Raw genomic sequence first — 25,786 nt, 5'->3', positions numbered from 1 at the left:
GTATGTAAACCTGTTCTACTAGGACCCCCACAAATAAAAGCATGAACCTGAAAATTTGCATTATATGACCTCTTTAAAACGTAAAAAATAACACAACATGGCTCCATACAGCTCGTATGGAGTATCAGAATCAGAAATCCTTTATTTGTCCTGCAAATGGGGAAATTTCTTTGTTGTAATCCAAGTCTCCAGAAACCCTGAGATCCCACATTGATTTATGAAGACAATATTTCCACCCTTGACAAGCGGTCGTGCTCGTGCAATCACTTCATACGGGCTGCGTGCTAACCCTTCTAGCTAAGCAGCTACTGTGAAGATTTTAGCTTATGAAAGGATGTAAATTAAGTCTTTAAAAATAAATCGGAGATCTCAGGGCTTCCAGGGCACTGGATTACACCAGATGGCCATTTTTGTTGTTTTATTTTTCTTTTACATTTTAAAACAAGTCCCCATCTACCTTAGTTGTTTTGGTGAACGCTGCGACGCCGTTTTTGCTGTGAAGCTCCACACGAGTTGAGATCAGTGTGGGTGTGACAAGATAACGGCTGAATTTTTTCATTTTTTGGGTGAGCTTATCCTTTAAGTCGAAAAAGCTATCGTGTCACAAATCAAATATATCAAAAATAAAACTAAAAAGACTAGTGTGAGAAAATAGCAGTGTGTAATTTGCAAAAAACAGAAATACCTCCTACATTTAGCAGCCTCAATATACAGCAGGTTATAATGAGCTCAGCACCTTACAACAGAGATAATACAGTTAGACATGGAGAAGAAAAAGAGAATTAAATGTGTCTTTTTTGAAAATAAAAATACAAGCTCTTAAGTATCCTATTACAACAGGATCACATCCTATTCTATCTGCCATGCAGCCTAATTGAAGCACATCCCCATCTTTGGTAAGCAGCCAGCCGAGGCACACTGTGAAAAAAAAACAAAAAAAAACCTCCCACCACATTTAAACTGTGCGGGACCGGTTTTAAAAATGTGAAACCATAAAATCAAACATCACGAAGAGAGCAGCAGAGGGATCAGAAAGCACCTCGTGAGCCCGTCAAAAGCAGTTACCCCCCTCACGTCATCACGTCTTAAGTTCACCTCCAGTTCAGCGACGTAATGCGCACTTGAATTAACCATCAAAGCATTAAAGCACGCAGACGGTCCGGCACGTTTCCACCTTACCTTCCGCGCTAAAGTGCGAAGATTCAGTCGCAGGTCGGAGCTGTGAACTTTAGCAGTGTGTTGTTTGTTAGCAAAGTCTTTGACCAGGAAGCATTTAGCAGCCGCTGTCTGGATGAGTTTGTACCCCCTCCTCTCCCTCACATCTGGTCCCTGAAGCTGCAGGAGTACCTCCCATCCATCCACGCAGCTTCAGCTCGACTCTGCGCAACAAAACTTCTCAGTTCCTACTTTCTTTTTTCTTTTTTTAAAAAGAGTCAAGGAGTTCCCTGCCGGCTCTTATTCATTATGATTCACATCTTTGAAGCTCACTGCAGAAGACACCACCGAGGAAGAGTCGCTGTTTCCAGGTGACATAATCACCAAGTGTCGTGCTTGTTGATTGGATAAATAAAGGCTGGTCAGGATTAATAAGACCGACACAAGAGCCAATCAGGAGACAGAATCAAATGCATTCATATGATATACTAAGAAGGTTTAGTGTTCAGCATACAGTCTTTTACTTGGCTCAAGTAGTCTATTGTTATTTCATAATACATGGGTATTTAAAGTTACAGTATAATATACAGGGCTGGGGAGGGTTATCTTAAAATGTTAATAATAAAATTTAGTTATTTACATTTTAAAGTAACCCCCAATTACACATATTAAGATAGCTACAAATTACTTGTTAGTAATTGTAGTCAGTGACCCAGAAATATCACAATAATAAAGATATAGTAATAGTTGTAACATATTTAAGTTCCTGTCTGTTTGATCCTGTTTGTAATCCCCTTTTTTTACTGAATACAGTTACCATTTTTTGTGTCCTGATTATGTAATCCCATTACATGTATTCTGTTACTCCCCAAGCCTGATAATATAGTATAGCAGATATATAGTAGCCTATATATCTACATCTGTGTACAGCTCCACTACAGCACCGGTGAACTGGGGTGGTGCTCTAAGAACCGGTGCAAAAAAGTGCCCTCCTGGATGCCGTATGGTAAAAGCAACATGATAAAGTGGCTTCTACGGTGGCCCAGTGTGCAAGAAAAGTTGATAAAGTGCCCTCTGTGGTTCCCTGCCAGTGTAGAAAAAAGTGATAAACACTCCTTTGGTTGATAAGACTTGATAAAGTGCCTCCACAAGGGCCCTGCCAGTGTAGAAACCGTGATAAAATGCTGTACAGAGACTGCTCTACAGGCCAGAAAATTAGTTAGTCTCTAAGTGAATAAGTTGTAGTTCCCTGTGTTTTTTTTTATAAAAGAGATGTTGTAGTTATTCTTCAAATCTGAGTCATAACACACTCAAGTTTTGTTGTGTGAAGCTGTACTTCAGTTTCATGAAATCGGCCTCAGTGTTGAGAGGAGCTCGATATGAATCACTACATTGAAGTCTTGGACGCCTGCTTTTTCAGATGTGTAAGAAATACATCATCCAGTAAAATAAAAACTAAACAGTAAGTATAGTTGGAGCTATAAATCCTGCTTTAGGATAGAAAATGTCCATCTGTATTGAAACATTAAAAGATGCCTTATATTCCTGTGAGTAAATGTCTTCTTCCTTCCAAGAGTACTCCTTTTACCATCTATTATATTATTGGTACTGCTCATATTTAGATATTTACTGATGTAAAAAGCAAGTAAATGCGTTATAGGGCTGTGAAGAGGAGTACTTAACAGAGTAGGCTAATGCAAGACAAAAAAGGATGATAAATCGAAAGACAGCTCTTCTTTTTAGCTTGTCATCTTAGAGCAACCAAAAGGGAAGTTAAGTTATTGACTATGCTGTTCATTTAAGAATAAAGCCACCGTCTAGGATTCAGGACACAACAGGAAACACAATCAAGGGACAGAGAAGTTTCTATAGCCCAAAAATGGCAAGTTACTAACTAATACGAAAGGAATAAGAATATTCAGCAAGTGAGAAATAAAATAGTGAAAAAAAAAGTAAAAACTGATAAAAACGCAACGCCTGCTGCTCTGGTGTAATCTGTCCATTGGCGCGAGGCCGATAAATCCCGGCTGTGGGGAGCTTTGTTTCCCCAAGATTAACAATTGCTGATTTATGATCCTGGAGACACATCTTGTTTGGACATTTTTGCTCCAACAAACATGTTCACTCATCTCAACACATCCTGAGATAACTCCTACGGCCTTGTAAAAAACTTTGCGCCGGGGGAAGATGCACAGCCGAAGTCGAAACCTAGAGGGGGAGCAGAGGTTGGTACTCGATGCCAGCGGAGCCGGCGTCACTGCGAGGAGAGCAACTGCTGAGCTGCTGAGAGAAGGAAGAGAAAGATACACGGCTCGGTCTCCATCACTCCACTCCTTCTCTCCAAACATGCATTCTGCTTCCAAACAATCTCATCTCTCCATCCATCATTCATTTCTGTTTTCAGCAGGTTATCTTAGGGGCAGCCTGAGAGAGGGCCCGTCGCTATGGTAACCACTCCAGCTCCTGGATGGAGCCCAGGGTTGTAAAAGTGAAGAGAAAAAGGCTGTTACGAGCAGGGTCTGTTCCCTGTTCCAAGTCCAAGAGTTAATGGAGGGTTCACTAGGGGGGGGGAGACGGATGTCCGAGCCAACATTTGAACTCAGTTATGTCAAGATTATTTCAGAGGGGATGGACCCACCAGTCTATCCCACTCAATTTGTAGCCCAGCTCAGTGTATCATTTTAAAGAGGAGTAAATGGACTTAAACACAGCTTCTCAAGGAGAAAGGCGAAAACACAAGTCGAGTGGGAGAAGAGGAATACGTCAGAGAGCCGTGAGGGGAATGGACAGGATGAAGAGGCAGTGTAAAGGGGGGTCAGAGACAGCAACAACAGACTGAAAGGAAACAAGAGGAAGCAGCCAAGTCCGTGGATGTTGTTTTATCAAGTTCATTTTGTCGCCTGGTTCTTTCCTACACTCCAAAATACACTATTACATCACACCGAGCATGGGAAACTTCCCCAAACTAACACACAGCCTCAGAGTGTCTCGCTTATCTGTTTTATTGCTGACTGCAGAGATATTCGTCATTAGCAGAGCATCACTCCAAAACATTCTCCGTGTCTTTACAGACAGAAAAACAGACTCATGCAGTGGGCACAAAGTCAGGCTTCCCACTCTTTCTAAGAAACAGTTTTTTTCCAGGACCTTTTCCAGGAGTTTGTCTTGACACTACAGGGCAGCACTTTCTCACAAATCATATAATTTACCAGTTTAATTTACAAGTATGGACACCCAATTTTTTCTCCTTCTTTTTAATGATGCAGGTTCATTCCAGGTGATGCTGCACTCATCACTGCTAACTGCACAATAAGGTCGTCTGACCTCCATTTTTTATGAGACGCCATCATGACTGGTTTGTTTTTTTTGTGTGTGTTTTTGCTGACAAAGCTCTCCTAAGCAAACAAGCATCTTGTTTGTGCTCTATGTAACACCTACATGATTATGGTAGTTAAAATTCCAATCTCAAACACTGGCTCATATCAGGACCCTAATATAAAAAACTTCAAACTTGGACAAAATTTTTTAAAAAAGTTCAATTTCAGTGAACTATTTTGCCCCAATAAAACCATATGAGCTAACTGTGAAAGTGTGAAAGGTCCATTTCATTTAAAGGTGAAATATATATAGATTTTGGTTTAAAACATAAATACAACAAATACAACTAAAATTATTAACAGAATGTGAAGAAAAAAGTTTTGTCATTATGATGTCTTTATATTGTGTTGCGGAGATATCTACTTAAGCTAACATGCTAACCTGGCCCGGTCCAAAACCCCAGTGCCCTGAGCTCCAAGTCTGGACCGCTAGATGCATAGCTAACTAGCTAACTAGCTAGCAGCAGTCAGTGGTCACTCTGGTTATACGCTGCTCCCTTATTTTTTTTTGTGTATGAATTTAACTAGGGTTTCCAAATTCTTACATTATGCACCTTTAAAATCCATTTGAGTCTCAAATAAAGAAAATTAGTCAAAATCATTATCGTCAGCTCTCTATTAGCTCACTTAGCAGGTTTTTCTGCTGCAGTATCCTGCAAATTGACCGATTTACTCAAGTTTTCCTCTAACTATAATATCAAGTTGGCCACAACTCATGAGTAACAGTTCAAATTAAATTGACTTTATGTTATTTTACAGGAAATTAATCTTCTCACCTCTTAAAAGAAGTAGAAAGTGAAAGTGTTTGTTGCACATACAATTAACATCACTGTGCATGTATTTATAAACCACTACAAAATGTATTTTTGATCATTAATAGGCTGCATGAATGACAATACGACCATCTACAGCATTTCGGCTGAGCTTTTCTGAGAATTACACTTGCAGCTCTGGAAAAATTTGTCTCAAGTCTCCACATTTGGTGACTTGAGACAAATTTTGTGACTGACATGGTGGCTGAAATGACAAGGGAAGTTTTTCCATTCCACTGTTTGCAGGATATTTACTCATTTTTAATTTTGAATCAATTTCCAGGTGTTTCCATGACTGGAAAACGAGTCTCTAAATGTCCAGGTATCTCAGGACAGGTAGGAATCCACAAAATATATCAATTACATTACAGTTACTTGTGACAAAAACCTTGCTTGGACCAAGTAAAAGCTCATCATTTCTGTCTGTTTTGTCAGGATCGTGACAATTCAGTAGCCTAATCCTATGGTAATTTAAGTTGACATGATATATATTTACTTTTGAAAAGTAAATGAGTATGAAAGAGTAAATAAATTAGCTCATAGAAGCTGAAACACGACCTCAAAACCAAGCTATCATTTCATACTCTCTTGAACTGTCCATTTGTGTTGGATGAAAGCAAAGTCTTGTCATGGAAATCTTTGAAGCCATTTTGATGACCACAGTTGATGGAAATACAGAAAGAAACCAAAATAAAAACACACTTTTATGGCAACCACAAATATGTTTTATTCACATGAATGCATCATTCACAGAGAACGAACTGGAGGGAAATAAACAACTTCAAGGTTTCCTTGGTATTCTACAAGCCACTTGTACTGTCTACCACTGGCACCATCTCTTCTATTTCATGGTCTTCTACCTCCAAAATTAAAGCTCGTCAAAAAGATTTCGGCATGTCACAATTAGATCAATCGAACAAATAAACAAAGCTGTGCGGCTAAAGCAATATGAGAACAAGCTGAGGGAAGAAAATGAAGACGAGGCTCAGAGCCGGGAGACATGTATGGACCGAATCATGGTGAGTGACAGGAAACCAAATTAATCAGAACCAAGAGTAGCTGTCCTCAGCTAAATCTACTTTCCACTGCAGTCCACTGTGACTAGAAACGACGAGAAAGGGACCACAGTACGGGCTGTTTGAGCCGTAACAAACCCTCATGGGGGTTTTTCAAGGTTAGCCAAGTGTCTTGACCCCCAAAAAACTCCACTATTTTCCAAAGTTGATGTAAACAAGCGTGTGTGCTGATGAAGTGGCAGGATGATGGCCTGCATAAGCAGCATCCTCCCTGGATAGACACTAATCCCTGTGTGTATTCTGTGGCGGGGCCAGGTCGTTCTGGTGATGAAAACACCAGAAAGACCACAGTTGATTTTGGAGTATCGTAGTCTTTTTCAAGTTCTCTGTGAACATTTCCACATTGCGACATCTGGTTGGCAATGAAGTAAGCATTTTGCAGGGGAAAACACAAAAACTGAAAAATGCTGCTTCCCTGTATTTCATCAGTGACCTTCAGTTTATTGTTATAAAGGCTTTTCTGACTCGATTGCTTGTCAGACTGTTAGCATTCTGTTGTTCCACTGAGTCTCGTCGGGCCATGCTGCAGAGCACAGTTGTAGGCAAGACTCTCAGGTGGCCACAGAGGTGACGATCTGGACCACCTCGCCGTTCTCTCCGTGGATGGCACCCTGAATGGCCTCTTTCACCTCCATGTCTGTCTGCAGGGCTGGGGCCAGCTCAGCAGCCTGGCATGAAAGAGAAGAGAAGAAGAGGTGAAGTACGGGAAAACAGCGAGATCTTGCATGAGAAACTAACAGATGGCGACCCGAGCCATTCTGTAGCCCCCTACTCCTGTGTTATTGTGGGAGACAACCACAGTGAATGGACCGAAGATAGGAGCAGAGGAATGACGAGAGAGATTAGAGAAGAGATATATCAGAGAGAAGAAAGAGGACTGAGAAAAGAAGAAAGACAGTGCAGTGACAGGTGGAGAGCGACTTGACAAGAGATGAGCCGTTTGTATTTTAATGCTCCCTTACTGTCTGTATGGTCGCTGTCAGACAGAGCGAGGTATTGTGTGGCTAAAAACCCCTTAAAAGATGAGAGGTTCATGACTCAGTCCTGGATGATGACCACGAAGAGTGACTCACTCCTTCCCCGAATGCACGCCAAAGGTTCCCTCAAACACACCTGCAGCATTTAATCCTCCCTCCAGCCCAGCATGTTGTCACTAGACAACAGCACTGAATGGAGCACAGCTGCACCACAGCAGCATAATGTAACAACACATGAGGCGGACACACTGCAACCGCCGGCAGTAAAGAGGCCAAGTTAAACTCATTTGGATCCATGTTTTTCTCTGAGCAATTGAGACAACGAACATGTTGAACATGTCATAAAAAACTGGCCTCGATCTCCATTTGGAAATACTAATAGATAATGGATCCATTGCTTTGACTCGGATGTAGCAGAAAATGTTTTTGCTTTAAGCGTGCTTAAACCAGGCTGTTGGTGCTCTGTCGTCCCAACTTTAACCCTGCGCATGAGATGTTGTGTCAAAATTTAGCCGCAGATTATCACCAACTTGCAGAAATGCAGCGCAGAATGCCAAAATATAACTGTGTGCTGTTGTCCCCTACTTCATCTAGTTTAAAGTGTAATGGAAACTATTAAATAAAGAAAAAGCGGGGAAAATGCAGATGTAAATAAACACAAAAGCCTAAGTAATTTTTCAAGAACTTGTATAAATGCTACCATATGTCTGGAAACAGATGAGAGCAATTCTCTCGATTCAACACGTTTCAAAAAGGGGGGAAAAGAACAGCGCTAACCTTTCTCTGAACTTTGAGCTAAAAGTCAAGTCATGTTTACACTTTAGCACATCAAAACCCAACTGTGATAATAACCTGCCCTGTACCACCTTGAGAGGCCAGGCCCAGAATCTAGACTCCCACATGGGTGACCTGACGCAATGATTCTTGCTATGTGTTTTTTACAACACAGTTTAGAGCTGCATCTTAGGATTGTATTCACTATCAATTAATCTGCTGATTATTTACATAATTAATCAATTAATCTTTTAGTGAATAAAATGTCAAGTCTCAGAGCCCAAAGTGACGTCTTCAAATTGCTTATTTTGTCCAAACAACAGTCCAAAACTCAGACTCTTCATTCACCTTATCAGGTCTATGTAGGTTGTTCTTTGAAGCACACTTGAAAGTCTACTTGAACATACTGAATGTACCCAACTTTCTTCTTGGCGCATTAACAACTTACATTATATTTTGGGTGCGTCCTTACTGAACCCAAACTCCACTGAACAGAGAGTTAATGACTGATCAGGCTTCTGCCAGCTTTGATTGTACACAGATCTTGACAGAAATCAACAAACATTAGGGAAAAAATGAGACCTTTTTAGACCTTAAAATCCATTCAAACAAAATCAGTAGAGTAAACAAACAGTTTGATTGCTCACTTTGCCAAACAACATGGAGCACAGATCTTGGAATACAGTGCACGGGTGACAATGTGTATGTCCACACCCAAAAAATAAATAATCAATATCGGATTCTTTAATCACCTCTGTGCTCACTGGGGCAAGGAACCAATCACCTAGACGACTACAGAAAACAAAAAGACAACAAGGCAGAGTCTTACTGAGAGGGCAAAAATTTAATTAGGACATCCCAAAAAGCTGATGCTAGCCAGTCATCACATTTGCTCTCGGCATGTGTTGCAGTGAGGCAATGTAATCAATCACACCACAAAGTCTGCAGGAAGATCTATATCAGGACCAAACTGGTATTTTACACAGCCATGAATCATTTGAAGTTCTCTCTGTTTATACTTTAAAAACCCAACAAAAGACTTGACTCACATCAGGACTAGACTGTACTCATTTTAGCGCGGCACTTGAGGGAAGCGGTAACGAGAAAAAGTGATATTTGGGGAGAACAAAAAACAGAGAGAACAATGAAAAAGTGCTGTTCTGTCATATTCCTCGCAGGGTTAAACTGACCACTTCAAAGGCCACCGTGCGGTGCGCCTGTGCACCATTCCTGATTCCACATGTGGCTGTTCCTCGACGAGCTCAATCATCAAGGGATTTTAGGCTTATCTACTAATTACCACTCTTCTCCTCGCAACACTCCATCCCCTCCACTTTATTACGGTAAATTACTGTTTGTCAAAACAGCCATCATAATGACTGAAGGCTAAGTGCATTTTATTTCAAGTGAAATTATAAGCAGACCCATTTTTATCTGTGAGCAGTTGAGCTAAATTGTAGAAATTACGCTCATATTTCTATTTCAACATTACAGTAATTATCAATGAAATATTACAGGATGCATTCTGCCTCATTACGAAGCCGATCAAATCATTATAGAAAAAAAAAAAAAAAAAGAAGGCAGATGTCAGCCGCAACATCCAGAAACGTTGGCTGCTGTTCAGTAAGTAATTTATCATCAAAAAAAAAAAAAAAGGAGAAAAGAAAAACTGCACAGGGAAGAAGACATCTGTGGATTTATAATACTGGCAAATCTACAATAAAAGACATGATTTAAACTGATTGGACAAAAAGGTGGAGTTTTAGGTGGATGGAGCGAAAATATTCAGTGAAGACAATGGCCTACTGGTAATTCCTTTAAAACATTATTTTCAGCTGTAGTGAATATATTTTTCACTTAATCATTGACTAATGCAACTGCGAGGTGCTTTTTAGATCAAACTGTTGACACGTTCAAATACACTGCAGCACTTTCCTTCAGCAGGAAAAAAGTGTTTTGGGGCCTTGACAGAAGCACAGTGATCCATTGTTCCAATTGGGCGGCTGTAAAGTGTCAAAAAATGAAATATGTGTAACGATGGGTTATATTATACATTAGAAGGATTGCAACCAACATTTTTTTTCTTCATCAATCTTCATTTTCATCTGTACATTTTTTTCTTGATTGAATAATTAGTTGCACGTCATAGAATGTCATAAAATGTTGACACATGCTGAGGCTGTGGGACTCAATTCATCGCTCCACACGTCAATCCACTACAGAAAATAGTTTGTTTTTGTTTTGTGTTGTTTTTTTCTCCTTGTAGCACGAAGGAGCTTGAACTAATTTTTGTTTTTGCAACCACTTTTGCAAAAATACAAATAAATTAACCTTGAACCTTAAACCTTGATCAGTGTTTCCCAAAGACGACGTCATCAAATGTATTTTGTTTTCTTCCACAACTCAAAGATATTCTGTTCACTGTCATAGAAGAGTAAAGGAACAGGAAAATCTATTTAATATTATATTTAAGAAGCTGGAATCTGAGACTTTTGACTGTTTTCTCAAAAAATCTATCTATCTATCACATCATGAAATCAATGACTCACATGAGTAAAATGGACATGAGTCACTTCCAAAGTTAACAGGTCAGACTTTGCTCACTTTATCTGACTGATTGTTAACATGTGGAGTTTCTTTGCATAAAAGATTTTTGAATGATTGTGCTGTTTAGGAACAAATTGAACATTTCAGTTAATCACTGTAGCTTGTACACATCAGAGTACTAAAATAAGCAAAGCCCTTGTATCTTCTAGTGTAGTACTGAGCACACAGCACAGATTAATAGCATCCCTGATTACGGATCGGTACATCAGATTGAGGAGAAGAGGAGTGGAGTACAGTTATTTATTATAGATTGGTTCAAACACAAACACATGTTTAGTGGGACTGATTTAGATTAGTACTAGAGTCTGTTTCACCTCAGCCGTTAGCTGCATACTCCAGAACTTGGAACACTACCCAGCTACAAACAATCTGTGTTTGTGTACACGTGTACAAGAGCCTGGAAGAGTTTGTGTTTTGTGCGTGTGTGTTGTTTTACCTGTACGGCAGCTGTGTGATCTGCAACGGGCGCTAGTTGGACGTACTGCACTTGAATGTCAGGGGGGAGGGGGGAGCCCTCCACCGCTGTAGCACCGCCATCAGCTGACGCCACCGCAATGAGCTGAGCCCCACGGAGCACCTAGGGGACAGGAGAGAGGAACAGTCAACCATAACTGAAGTTTTCAATCCAATCTCAATATTATGATCAGTCAGTCAATCTTATAAAATTGTAATAGAGCTGATTGAAATGCCCCGAGTCAGCTTCATTCAGTTGAGTTTAAAAGGCAATGATCTACCGTACACACCACTGGAAACTAGAGCCAAATAATAACAAACAGCAGAAAGCCTCATTTGTGTCGTATCTGATGTGTTTATGTTCTTTTATTGATTACAGCCATCACTGTGTATAAGCACGGTGTCACACAAACACACCAAAGTAACTGCGGCAAGGAAAAGGGCCATGTGGTGGTATCGGAGTGACGTAAATAAACATTTCAGTCCTGCTGTTCTCATTGCTTATCATCCCCACCCTCTGTTTATACCTCGAGTTTGAGAACAACGTTATGGTCCATTCAATTTAATTATATTGTTACAAGTCTTATTTTCCAGGGCTCCGTAATATGATTGTGCTAGTTAAGATTATTTTTTTATTTGGGTTTATTTCATTGCAGTCAGATTGAGAAAAAGAAATAAAAGGAGAGTCAGACATCGCAGGGGGATCCTAATCTCCCACAGCGTTGAAAGTCAGCCAGGCGACATTAAAGCGCCGCCGTTATTTGACGCACTAATTACAGAGCAGCGCCGTGCAGCTGGAGTGTTGTTACGTATTCCTATAGTTTGTTGTTGAGGCTATTCCTATAGATAGACTTTAAACACAAGCACACAGAGGGTAGCATGTGTTTTTTGTGTGTGCACTTGTAAGATGTCACACACATGTTCTGGGATTAGCAGAGCACTGCTGTTAATTTGTGTAGCATAACTCCAATGTGACAACAGACGTACAAATTAACATACAATCATCCTGTCAACACAGACACAGAATAAGACAGATGGAGGGAAACATTCCCACAGATTTGTACCTGTGCATCATCGTTTTAATCAGATAGAAGTCAGAGACCACATTACGACTTTCTGATGTGGCCCAGAGCTTTCCAAAAATATCTCAGTTTGGGGGCTACTAATTTGAAATATAGTGCATTCCTGCATGAACTCACAGTGTGGTCTCATTTACATGTTTACCAGTTTCACAACTTTGTACTGAAAACAGGCCTCTTTCAGTGTTTCCTGACTGGCAGGTTTCACATGTATGTTGTCTTTGTGTGCTTTCTCTGCAATGCTATGTGAGGTCTCCAGCTCGGGCTTCTTCCAGCTGCGCTTGGTGCTGGGACTCGCTGGGACAGGCGCAACAGACTTTAAAAATTTAGGGGAGAATATGCAAGGCTGCAGAAAAACCCAAACCTCACAAACCTCAATTACAGATGATGTTTGTTGCCCCCCAACTCTTCCAATCCCAGAGTCCCACTCTGCCTCCCAACCCCCAGTCCAACCTTTGCTTTGAAGATCTGAGTGAGAGACAGGCCCCAAAGGTTCAGTTAACCCCCACTACCACCACTACCCACCGGCTTGCCTTGTCATCTAAGAGACTTTGCCGGTTTCACCGCAAAATGTGCCGCTTCATCGCCATAATGTACCAGGCTCGGCCGGCCCGATGGAAGTTATTAGTGTGAGAGGTCTGCCTGACTCACCCGATCAGACCATGCTTCAAGCAAAGACATGGATCCAGACTGAGCGAGCGAGACTCTTAGACTAGCACAAGAGTGTTAGAGCTGGGTCAAATGAATCACAGCATTTGATGGCCCAGAAAACATTCCTGATCAGTTGGAGCATTGGCCTGGAGGGCTGACATCAATCAGACAGTTGACAATTGAACATGTTGGGAAATCCACTTATTCAGTTTCTTGCAGAGATTTAGAAGGGAAGAGAAGATTGATACTGCTCCTACACTAATGGGCCAAAAGTAAAGCCTGGGCCACCAGTCAATTAGCTTAGCTTAGCTTAAAGTAGGGCTGTGCGATATGACCAAAATCTCATATTCCAATATCGATACAGCTCAGCGAGAACAGTGAGAAACCAAATGCAACGCCAGCTGTTTGCATTTTCATGGCAGACATCTATAGAGATCCACATGTCAACACACTGTTCTTAAATTGGGGAGTCAAATGCAGTTTCTGCCAAGTGGTCATCTGCCTGCAGTTGCATGTATATGAACATATGTGTGTAAACTCAAGCGGGATCTCTGTATTATCTAACCAGTGTGTCTAAGTGTATAATTACCGCCGTTAGAGTGTTGCCATGGCTGATACGTGAGATCGTAAAGCCTTGTCTAACTCAATTAGACTCTCGACCTCCATTTGAGAGCAGTTTGCATTCTCAGCTGTGAGGAGCAGCACACAGAGGCTCACAAAAGCATTTACAGAGTTGGAACAGTGTGTGAGATCTCTGCGGCGATTACACAGGAACTTCTCGGGTCCACATCCTGTCCCACGACTCGCTCGGTCAGAACAACTCGTCTCCACTGTTTGGGTGTAATGCTGTGATGCTTGGCTTTAAAGTATGACATGTCGAAAACAATCAAAAGCTAAATCTATTCTTGAGAGTTGTTCATCCATCTCATGGAGGCTGCCCAGAAAATGTACGGGGATAAAATTCAGTCTTGTAGAATAATATTTTTTTGCCATATCAGCATAAATTTTGATTTGTTGTCTATACTAATGATAAAAAAATAAAAAAATAAAAAACAAAAACATGTCAAGGAATGGTTTTATGAGATAGAAAACGATTCTTCTCTTAAACTGGGTTGAATCAGCAAATCAAGACTGCTAGTGGAGATAGATACACTACACCACAAGGTAAGAAATGTTTGATAGAGCACTATTTAGTCCACTAATTAATTGATCACAGATGGCATTGTTCTCCAATGTTGATATTGTGGCGGGAAATCACAAATAAATCAATGTATGGGAAACCCTGACACTGTATTGGATTTTTTCCAATATTCAATATGAACTTATTTTACAACAACTTTGTTTGACCGATTGCAGACGTTCCAACTTATTGCAAAGAACATCAAGTCTCTCCTGTCATGGAAATCTCTTATCATGAAAGCCCACTGGAAAATGCAGACATACAATGCCTTTTAAAAAGTAAACATTCCCAGAACAAAATAATAAACAGTTCGCATAACCCACACATGACAAGCATCATCTTATCGGCCTGTTACTGTATATCAGCAGAAATGTATTTTCAGGCTGATGTTTAATTTCAAAGCCTTTATTGGTCCATATGGTGATTTGCTGATAATAACAAGCTTTTTTGGAGCAGATGAATCCCCTGACACTGGAAAACCTTGATTTTTCCCTTTGATTGTCTGACTGCATCGGTTTTCAACTAAGAGCTGGGATGACTCAGTTAAAATGTGGCCCGATATATTAAATTTGACGTTTTGAGCTTAATTTGTCAGAAACAGGGCCGTCAGCAGGCCTTAAGTGCATTAGTTACTGTTGACCTCAACGTTCTAAGACTGGGACCTTTAAATTATCAGTGCTGGCTGGCTTGCCACCCCCATGCTGGAAGTCCAAAGAGCAGAGCAGACAAACAAGATTAAAGGGCTATGATACCGCAGCACAGTACTGGAAGGAAGAGCATCGAACAATTAAGAGCATCTTAAATCCTCCGCAGGCTTTGCGAGCTGCCATGGCCTTGAGTAAAAAGGGAAAGAAAAACATAAATCTTTCTCTGATGCTGTAATGCTTTCAGTAATGCATCCAGGACGCCAAGAAAATACAGCAATGTGAGAGGAAAGACACAAAAATGACAACTGCAGCACAATGCAGAGAAAGATTCATGATTCTGAAAGACAATAACCAACTTGATAAACAAGGCTTTGTTACTCAAACCTAATCTGTGCTCGTCTGAGGAGTTTAAAATGCACTTTCTCTCCTCTCGCTTCACATGAAACTAGTTAAACTCCAATAAAGAGTGCTTTATGAGCGTATGGGTTCAAAAATACAGCAATGCCTCCGAATTTCCAACTCTTTCCTTCGGTAACAAGGTCGCAGAGTAATGCGTCAATCAGAAAATCTGCTTACAAAATGCACATACTTAGTGCAGGCTGGCATCAATTCCCAGGCTCACAGGAGGTCTTAGTTAAACTCAGCTGTTCATCCGACAAATGCTATGAGTCACTCCCTTAGTTTGCACGTGTGTGTTTGTGTCTGAGTATGTTTTGCTTCACCCTCGCTGTAATCAAAATACACTGGAATACCCCATTAACACAAGATCCTCCTTTTAAGTTCACAAAAATTCATACAAATAAGAAGGTGAGAAGAAGAGAAAAGAACACCACAAATCTGGTTCCTATCATTCCCAAAGGAATACCTCCTCTTCTTTCAGATCTGAAAAAAAAGGAAAGAAAAAAAAAAGCAAAACAGGGAAATGAAAAAAGAAACATTTGGACTTTGGAGTGGCTGGAACTTCCTCTCAGCTTCACAGCCGTCAACAACATCTGCAACTGCCAACCGTAGACAGATGTCCAAGCAGAAACACTATCTCCGGGTGGGTAGGTGGGGTGGAGAGGGTGGACTAAGGCCTGGCTACGACTTGGCTGTAAAGATGCCCATAGACACAGCGGTGCTCTGAGAGCTTGTTTAGTGTGGACTGGGAAAATGGAAAATGAACACACTGCAGTCATTAACTGTTAGTTACATATGCTTTTTATTTTACCTCTGAGTCTGAGGACTATTCTGATCTCAGCTGGGCCTCGGCTCATAATATGACTGAGTAGACAACAGTGGGCTTGTGATGCAAATCAAAAAAATGTCAGAAGTTATTGAGCTTCGTTCCTTTAGGATTTGTCAAGTCTCTCGCTTATTTGTGATCACATGTTCAGACTTTTGACAAGTTAACGTACCATACAATACTAGAACACTATTCGTTAGAATACATCCTTATTATAAATCATTATGTCTTGCAAGACCCCTGACCCTGTATGACCCTGGCCCACTGCTTCCCATCTCCACCCACACCCTGACACTGTTTGTACACCAGAGCTCAGCACCTGCATCAAATCAACCCCTTCCTTGCATCCTTTGCTCCACAACTCCCACCAGCAGACTGGGAGTCAGATTCAGATGGGGCTAAGAGAGGTTTTATGACAAAACCAGCTTGAACCAAAGTCTGATCCAGAACCAGCAAATCAAACAGGGACCGATGACAAAAACAACAGCCGTAATTAAAAATGAAAAGAAAGAAAAGTTCCACTAAAGGTTCCCTCTGTTCTCCAGCGTAAATCCAAACTTGGACTGCCTAATTGACGAAGGCATTTTTACAATGCCGGTAAATTTCATGATTTAAGATGACGACTCTATCATGTTTCCAATTATCCCGTTTAATTCAATGGAGCCAGAGGAGATGATATACATCAGGTTGTAAAACTCAACTAACAAAATATCACACTGCACAAAAAACCCATCTTAACAAGTCATTTAATATGGTAATACACACTGATGAAGGCCAAAATGTTTAGTAAATCAAATCTCATTTTTCTGTGGCACATCTTATTTCCTTTTTATGAAGGTCTGGCAGTCCCCTTTAAATACTGTGAACAAATGAAAATGCACTGGGAAAAAGATTGTAACACTAAACATGTCCAGATGACCTAAGAGCGACCTTTTAAGCAGTGCACCCAAATCTCCTAACTATTTATTTTGAAAAGGGCGTCCCAAACTGACGTATTCGACACGACAGTGGCCAAGAATCCAACAGTTCTAATTCAAGTATTAGATCTGCCATGACGGACATCCATCATCTTTAATCAGCATGTAGCACACTGGAGTCTTTAACTCTGCGAGAAATCACATCTATCAGATACAATTTGTACACTTGTCAGCATCGGTAAAAGCAGAAGCAAAACAAACTCTAATCTAATGTGCAACATCCATCTCAACATCTGTCTCGCACTTTCTCTGGCATGTATGTCACAGTCACATTAATGTCCAGAGGAATGTGTAGTCTAAAAAATACTATACATATTGTTGCCATTTTTAACTTTTGTATTGGTGAAAACACTCCTCGCTGCAGAGTTAGTTATGTAAGTTGTTTTGCTATCATCCCCACAAAAAAATAAGTTTTATTGTTCCTCCTCTGCTAGATACTGCTCAGAGTTTGGCTCCTCTCTACTTCTTTACTGGACCATCAGCCATCTGGGAAACTCTCTCTCTCTCTCTCTGCTAGCTGTCCAGGCCTTTGGATCCGGATCATCTTCACCCAGGAGATTCAGCGTGTCTTCTTCTCTCCCCTCTCCCTAGCCTCTCTTTCTCTCTGTGTGAATGCTGTGCTGCCTCTTCTGTGTTTGTGTGGCCTGTTCTTCTTCCAGGTCTCCATGGTTGAGAGGTCATGTAGTTCAGGTTCACCTATCTGATGACAGCCAAAGCTGCTTAACGTCTTCCTAGATCCATACTCTTTACTTGGGCTTCAATTTACATAAACATAGCTGTTTTTGTCATCAACATATGTAGAAATTGTGATATTTTTTTTGCTGATTTATTCTGTGCACATGACATATTGAATCTTGACCATCCTGGGAGAGGAATACCTCTCCTGTTGCTCTTCCTGAGGTTCTCTTTTTCTCTTTCCTTTTCCCTTTGTTTAAAAGGTTTTTTGATCTCCAGGCACCTCATGATTCAATTCCAATTGAGAAAATATTAAAATATTTTGATTTCAATCCATTTTTTTGTTTTGTTTGTTTCCATCTTGTTTTGCTGGAGCCTGAAGTGACCTGAACCTGGGGACACACCATGGTAGCAACTTGTCAATCACAAGGTAGCCACTTCCTACCGCATACCCTGCTTTATCATCTATTGTGCTCTGAAAGGAACCATAATTTATTAAATAAACATAATGCTGTATTGAACAAGAATTGAAAAAAGCGATTGAGAGCATGAACTTACTGTATTAGGAAACTGTTTACTGTTAAAATTGGACCTATAAAATTGGACCTATTTTTGAAACCAAATGGTGTCTGCCCCTGCTGGCCACTAGAAAGAATACGAGTTTGAGGAATTTCTGCATTGGTTCCACTTTTAAGACTTAAAAGCTCTGGCCATATTTCATACAATCAATGGACTGAACTAACTTTTTAAGAAACAAGCTTACCCCAAGGCTAACAAAGTTGCCTAGCTTAGAACGTAAATACGACGCACATGTTTACGTCTGTTACATTGCACCATCCATCCATCCATAAAATAGAGAATTGGGTTTTAAATTTCTGATTATTGAGTTTTCTACGTCCAGACATAATCTTTCAAGAGAGAATAGTGATGCAATGGTTTGATTTTTCCCCTCACCCATAATTACAATTAACCTTGTAAACGCCCTATGGATAGCCGTAGGAATTACATATCCCTGTCAGGATCCTGTTGAAGTTGATACTGATGAGTTGATGAGCATTGTAGTCCTGGGACTGGTGAGGCAGGGCTGCACCAGGACTGTGCAGATGAATCACACTGAAATGCATCTAAAACATCTGGTCCCTCTTACTCACACAGCCAGCGACCCTGGGCTCTACCCACAAAGACAAGACAAGAAAACACCACTCGGGGTATCCTCCTCTGCACTGCTCAGATATGCTGAGTTACAAACACACTCACCCACACACATTCAGAACTAAGGATTCCCCTGTCGACGGCCCTTTATCTCCAGCCATGATGCCACAAGGACACAAATCAGACCACTACTCCTTGAAACAGGATCCACCTCTAAATCCTTGACTGCTTACGTACACCCCGCTTATAATAAACACTGGTCATAAAATATCTCGTTTGTATCTTTTCATCTGCTTTTTACCCTCCCATCACACTGTGGATCACAGGAATCTCAACAATCCCTCACACACTAGAAACAACATTCTTCAGCAGAGAGAAAGGACAACGGAGACCACATGCCAGCACAAATCACACCCTGATTCTGTGAGTACTTAATGTTCATGCATCTTTTTTTTTTAATGACATCTGGCTTCGAAAGAGCTGATGTCTCTGGCATAAAAGCACACAACTGCATGTACATCAACACGACACCATGAGTTCAGAGGAGATGAGGTCAAAACAAAATAATTAATCCTTTTCCTCCTTATCTCTTCATTGTCCTTTCTTATCCTCTTCTTTATTAACTCCCCTACACTTTTTTCTCTAACACAATATGTGCCCTCTTTATTTTTCCTGGTTCTCGACAGGTTCTGTGTTAATAGGTCCTGGCAGCACGGACAGAGGGACCAGTGCTGAGCTGGACTCTCTGTTCTGTGACCCAGTTCCCACACTGGCCATGAACAATGCTGCTTGGGAGGGTCCGACAGATGCACCGCAACATGTGCTGACAGAAAGGGATGGCAGAGGTTCAACTAGAGGGAGGAAGTGATGTGGAGGGGGTGGAGGGTGGCTGTGTTCAGACTCTTGACAATCACGTCTCAAGCCCCCGATGGGCGGCATTCAGGTCCATTATCGTTAAATGCCGCAGGATGACACGATCAGTAAATTTGGTAAAGCTTTATAGCGGCCTCTTGAGATGTGTTGGGTTTTTTTGAGACTGACACAGCATGGGCTTACAGCTATCTGACAGAAAAGAAGGCATCTGAGGACATCGTGAGCACACTGAATTTGTGCTAGCAGACAGCACAACCCTGTTCAATATTTTCTTTTTTTACGTGGTGTGTTTTTGTCCCATTCACAGCTTAACTAGTCTCAGCTTTGAATCATGAACGGGAAAAAAACATGTCTTCCAGACGGACTGCCTTCTTGGCTTTCCTCTCCCCTCCTCCTCATCAGTCGCTCCTTTCATCTTCCAATCCTCCATTTGGTCTGCATCAGCGCAGGGAAAGATCACAGCACAGAGAGAGAAGGGCACTAGATAAGAGGCTATGACAGACGGGTAGTGCAGTAAAAGACTGGTTATTTTATATTTTCATGGGTCCGCCTTCTCTTCCGTCTGCAAGGTTTTTTTTGGTTGTTTTTTTACAGGCCAGCAGGGAACTTGGGGTCCGGTTTTGTTCAGACTTTCTGCTGGCACAGCTGCAGTAAGTTGAACTAAGTTGGCATAGACTGACATGGAAGCGGATACACAAACATCTGCAGCAAAACTGCATAGATTTGACGAGAGCATGAGCAGTTAGACAAACAAAGTGAATAGTCAGATGTGTGGAGCACATTGTGCTGCTTGTTGCATGCAATAAATCTCCAGTGACAATGTAGAGCATGATGGCTGGACCGAGGGTAGACAGAGGGGTCAGTCTGCAGCCCTCTCTACATTTTAACACAGCCTGTCTCCTCAGCTACAAAGACACCTCAATTTCTTTTGTCAGCACAGCTGGAGAAGGGGTTTGACCCTCTATCCTTTAACAAGGCCCCAAATCCTCTCACTTATCTCTTACTGAGTTTGTTCTGCACCATTATGCAACAGTAAGCATAGCATACTTAGCACTAGTTTACTAACTTGACAGTACAATTTACTCAAAGACTGACACACTGAAACACACAAGCTGTCAGCGAAAGAATGAAGACAGCGGACGATCATTTTCCGTTTTCCTTGTTGTGACCAAAATGTTCTGTTTCCTGATTGCACAGCAAAGAAATCTTTTTTAGATATTCAGCACTTTTGTACAACATGACATCACATAAACACCCAGTGTTTTTCTCTATCCTAATAATGGTTTGAACAAAGTGTTCTGCCAATAAAAACAAAGAATTATATTGTCAAGTCAGAAATGTGAGTCACATGAATCCCACGTGGCAGTATGGAACCAGCCTGCGCGGCCTTACAAACAACTACAAACAGGATGGCATACCAAGTTGTTTTTTATTGATATAAAGTTAATCTTGTTAAAGAAATGTAGCGTATTTAGAGTTTTGAGGGAAAGTCAGCAGTCTGTTGACAATAAAATGACAGCTTTGAGGGGACAGCTCACAATCAGCTTCAATAAAATAACTGATGAGATGTCAACTTTTAAAGTAGCCAATTATTTTGATAATCGATTAATCAGTTTGTGTAGTTTTTTAAGAGAAAAAATTTCCTGGTTTGTTTACTCCTCTTAGACAGTAAACTGAATATCTTTGACTTGTAGAATAAACAAGACATTTGAGGATGTCATCTTGGGCTTTTGGACACAGTAATTGCCATTTAAAAAAAAAAAAAAATCAACAGCCCTACTCACAATAGGTGTTATTTGTCAAACAAACAAATAATTTAGCATGTGCACAAGTAATTAAATAATCTGTGACCCATCAGTGGAGGTAATTAATTAACTGCCTCTATAATGAAGCTTCTGAGGACAGACATACACTGGTTCTGTTTTACTGTCCATTTGTAGAGAGTATTTTAACTTTCTGCTTCATTTCCTCTGTAGTTAACAAGAACAATCTCAGTATGATTGTTAATATTTTTAGCAAGATTGCAGGTCAACGGTCAATCCTCAGTGATGTACCACACCCTCCCTCTCTATGGTGAATATGAGTTGTTATGTTCAGTATGTTCTCTGACCTCCCGTGCCCAGAAATCCTTTGTACCTTCCAGTTAAGCTCTGTTAAACAAATCCTTGTAATATGATCTGTGTGTCACTTGCACTCTGTTATATTTATATTCTTTTTCGTTGGTGATGATGTGAAGCACTTTGTTGTTAAACGTCTGTCTTTGACTGTAATTGTTGTAATGTTGTGGTTGTCTGTGTTTTACAATTGCCACAGACACAAAAAGATTTTTCGGAAAGGATAATAAACGAAAACTTAACTAAACTAAGCAAGGTGAAGACAACCATGGAAATCATGCGCATTAAATTTAGAAACCCTGATGGAGCCACAGAGTTCAAAAAGATCCATGAAGGCCACTTTTCTGTTTTCATGTAATGGATCTTAATGCGTTTTGACCTGCGTGTGTAGCTGACAGTTTAAGTGACCTGGAGTGATAAGTAGCGGCAGGTTGCCTTTATAACAGCTACACGGCACAGGGAAGACGAAAGAAGAGGCAGAGAGATGAAGAGGAGGGGAAAACTGCCCCAGAGATAGAAAAAAAATAAGAGAGCGAGCTCTTAAATGATAAATTGCGTACGTTGGGTTACACTAACACAGCCTCAGCACTATGCTGTCAGATTACAAAAACAGTGACATCATACACAGCCTGTTTGATGTAGACCCGTCTATAAACACATAAATTAGATATTTAAGAAAGCACATATCGGGATTATGTTTATCTGTATTATCTTTTACAAACTCTGGTCCAAGATACATCACACCAATCATGGTTAAGACATAATATGTTATTTGGATGCAGCCATATCTGGTCACCGTGATTTATCTCCTTGTGTAAGTGCTATCACTAATATACTTGTTTGAGCTTTTGTTTCCCCAAGAGTGTTTTTTATGTTCTTTCAGGGATTCATCAGATTTTAGAGCTGACCTACGAGTCGCCGCCCTCCATTTCAAGAGAATATGAGAATATACAAACGACGAGACGCTGCCACTGTGGTGTATCGCTGCATGTGTGTGAAAAGCTCGACCTGCAACATGAGGTTTAAAGAATAAGTCACTGTGTGTTTGTTTTGGCAGTGCATTCATATCATTTTACAGACCCAATCAAAGCATGAGCTAAAAAGAAAGGGAAAATAAAGAGAGCTTTTTATTGGACTAGGCTCCCAGACACAGCCAAGGGAATAGAAGCCTTTGTGCTGCTTTCTGTTCTCTTTTTATCATTTGGCATTTTGGTGTCTATCTGCAAGGAACCACACTGCAGTTTCAAATAATGTGTTTGTTTACATATGTTGCGTATGGCACAACAACTTAACAAGATAAAGCCGATGGAAATCTGCAAAAAAAGTTTATGTACACTGTGAACTGATATGAATAACTGCTGGAGATGTGTGTTGTGGTGAAAAATCAAAACCAAACTGTGGCCAAAACTTGTTCCATGATCTTAAAAAGAGACAGAAAGGAATGCTGCTCTCAGGCTCAGCGAGCGGGTCATTTGAGGACACGAACATGCATGTGTGTTTGAGTGTGTGAGAGAGGAGGGGCGGGAGGATGTGTGGTGACTACCTCCATCAATTGAAAACACACACAGAGCCAAACGGCCAATAAAACAATACAAACAAGCAGAACAAAAAACCCCTTATACAAAGCAGATGCATTAACACATAAATGTGCGTGCACATAGACAGCCAAAAGCGCCTTGAACCTATGAATGAATTGGATGATTTGGCTTTTAAATCAGACCATAAAATGGAGAATTGAGCAGTGAAAAGTCTATGTGTTGATGGGTGGCATTTAACTCCTTATTCCCAAATTTTGACATATTACATAGAAAGGGTGATAACCGTCTTAGTTTTTAAGTGCAGCTTCAAATCAGAGGTCCAGTAATTCCTTAGCAAGTAATATTGTAATGGCATTACTACTTACTGCACTGGAACAAGTTAGACATTATGATGCTGAGTGAACAAATACGGTTGTTACTTCCATTACCTTCTTAAGCCTCTTAAGTCTATCATTGGCACGATATCTATGGAAAAATCTCCGTCTTACTCTGCCTTCAGTTCACGCCAGAAAATTCTGAATTATGAGCAGAGTGCTTATGTCTGAGCCAACAGAGTGGCAAATCTGATTTTAAGGCTGTAGACTCTATTTTTGACTATTTTTACTACAACCCCGGGACTGCGTAGGTGTTATTTAAGGTAGTGGTGAGATGATGAAACATGAACCAATAAGGCTGGTTTGGGTAAAAGTTCCGTGAGCTTTGAAGTTTATCAGGTGCCAAAACACAGCACAGTGGTTTATAATACTGTGAGGGAGAAATTTGCCAGTCGGGGAAGGTATCATGGCGATAATCATCTCGTGCTCTGTTGCTTGCAGAGTAAACAGTAGATGACGCGGCTCATTGTACAAAGTAATTTACAGGAATGTGCACTTGTATTTGACTGGCCAACACCATGACACGCCTGCTGGTGACGCCGCATCGTGCTGCAGTATGCGGCATGGTATAGCATAAAACATATGCATAAAATAACATGAATGAATGAGGGGAGACTTAGCCCTGAAACATTGAGCGATATAGTCAGCGACATTACTAGAGACAAGATTGCATTGGCATTTTGAATAAAACAACGCTGTAACGCCAGAGGTGGCTGCTGTAGGACCCATATCCCGCCCCTTCCTCCCAAAAGCCAACTGAGAACCATGTCAGCCGATCAAGTTGTTGCACTAACGGGGGCGCAGAGTTGAGATTCATAACAGTTTCAAACAATTTTGAAAAACATAGACGTCTGCAGACGGCGTCATGTCACGGCACTCTGGACTGAGCCATAAAAGAAGTTGGCGTTGTGAAACCATTTACATGCTAAATTGAATCGGTTGGGAGAAAAAAAAAAAATTTTGGGCAAAGTCAACAATCTTTGTAAGTGTTGTTTTTTTAAAATCAGATTTGACTAATTGTTCTATGCATGCAGCTTTTTTTTTTCGTCTTTGTGACCACTTAAAGTGAAGTTCTGGCTCTCTCCTGATTAATTTAGATAGGGACATGGTCTTGTTATCCCGGAACAGCTGCCGGGGGCCTTTGTCAAGATGGCTTCCGAGTGACTTTAAATGACTCTGATCCACTTAAAACATCCACAATTGTTTTCAGGTGTGATTAAAAATAAGGTAATGAATAGTGTAGCTATTATTCTTATTGGGCCATGTGGAATTGATTGATTGAAAGGTCTACTTGTTTTATTAATGACCCTGACAGCTGAATAGCCTAGTGTTTATTCAGATTTTAGAAATAAAAATTCTCTGTTGGCTGTTAGATCAAAACACCTGTCCCAACAGAATAACACAAAACAGTTTAACCACCAGACGGGCAGCGTGAGAGACAACTTCCTTCCCTAAAGCCTTACTTCTAGACAAACACAATGAAATCATGAATGTGAAATTATGTGTTGGTCTTCAGGCGTCCACATGTGGTCTGCAATGGTCATACACCGGCCGGCTCTGCTTTGATCGTGACTTACTTGGATCTCAGAGGAAAGAACAGAGAAACAGGAAGGGCCCTCGGTCCAAAACATCCACGCAGAGATGGAGGAGGGGTGAGGGATGAAGAAAGACATAGAAGCTGGGCGGACCATAGAAACATCTAAGTGTGGTGTGTATGTATGTACCTTTTGAATAAGTCATTATTGCAGCCAACTGGAAGTTGTGTCAATCTGCTAATAAAAGGAGTTTATTGAGGTTTTCCAGATGTCCGCTTGAGGACAGAAAAGCAGACTACCTGTATCAACTTAGCAAATGCGTGTCACCTGGTCCTTCAATTACATGAATAGCACATATTAATAACAGCGAGCTTAAAAAAACTTTCCTGTGGAGTTTAAGAGCTCTAGTAGAACTCTGGAGCTATTTTTCTGTTTTGTTTATCTCGTTTCACTATATTACATTGATCTACCGGCGGCGGTAACACGACATGATATCAGCAAGCATCAGTGACGAAGATGACTGCTTGCACTGCAC

The 25,786-nt window shown here is 40.8% G+C and overlaps 1 protein-coding gene across 2 annotated transcripts in view; it reads right to left on the bottom strand.

Moving 5' to 3' along the window:
• Positions 1–6,046: 6,046 nt before the first annotated feature.
• The window catches only part of banp (BTG3 associated nuclear protein), a 37,025-nt gene continuing 17,285 nt past the window's right edge, over positions 6,047–25,786 (bottom strand). For both annotated transcript variants that reach the window (XM_073472479.1, XM_073472480.1), the window contains exons 12-13: positions 11,215–11,355; positions 6,047–7,088 (exon numbers count right to left, since the gene is read on the bottom strand). In XM_073472479.1, coding sequence (XP_073328580.1) covers positions 6,972–7,088; positions 11,215–11,355 — 258 coding nt within the window. In that variant the 3' untranslated portion in view covers positions 6,047–6,971. The remainder of the gene's footprint in view (positions 7,089–11,214; positions 11,356–25,786) is intronic.

The sequence above is a fragment of the Pagrus major genome, chromosome 8 (assembly GCF_040436345.1).
Source record: "Pagrus major chromosome 8, Pma_NU_1.0".
NCBI lineage: Eukaryota > Metazoa > Chordata > Actinopteri > Spariformes > Sparidae > Pagrus > Pagrus major.
Note: the sequence above shows the minus strand (reverse complement) of the source record. Positions and strands in the feature narration are given on the sequence as shown.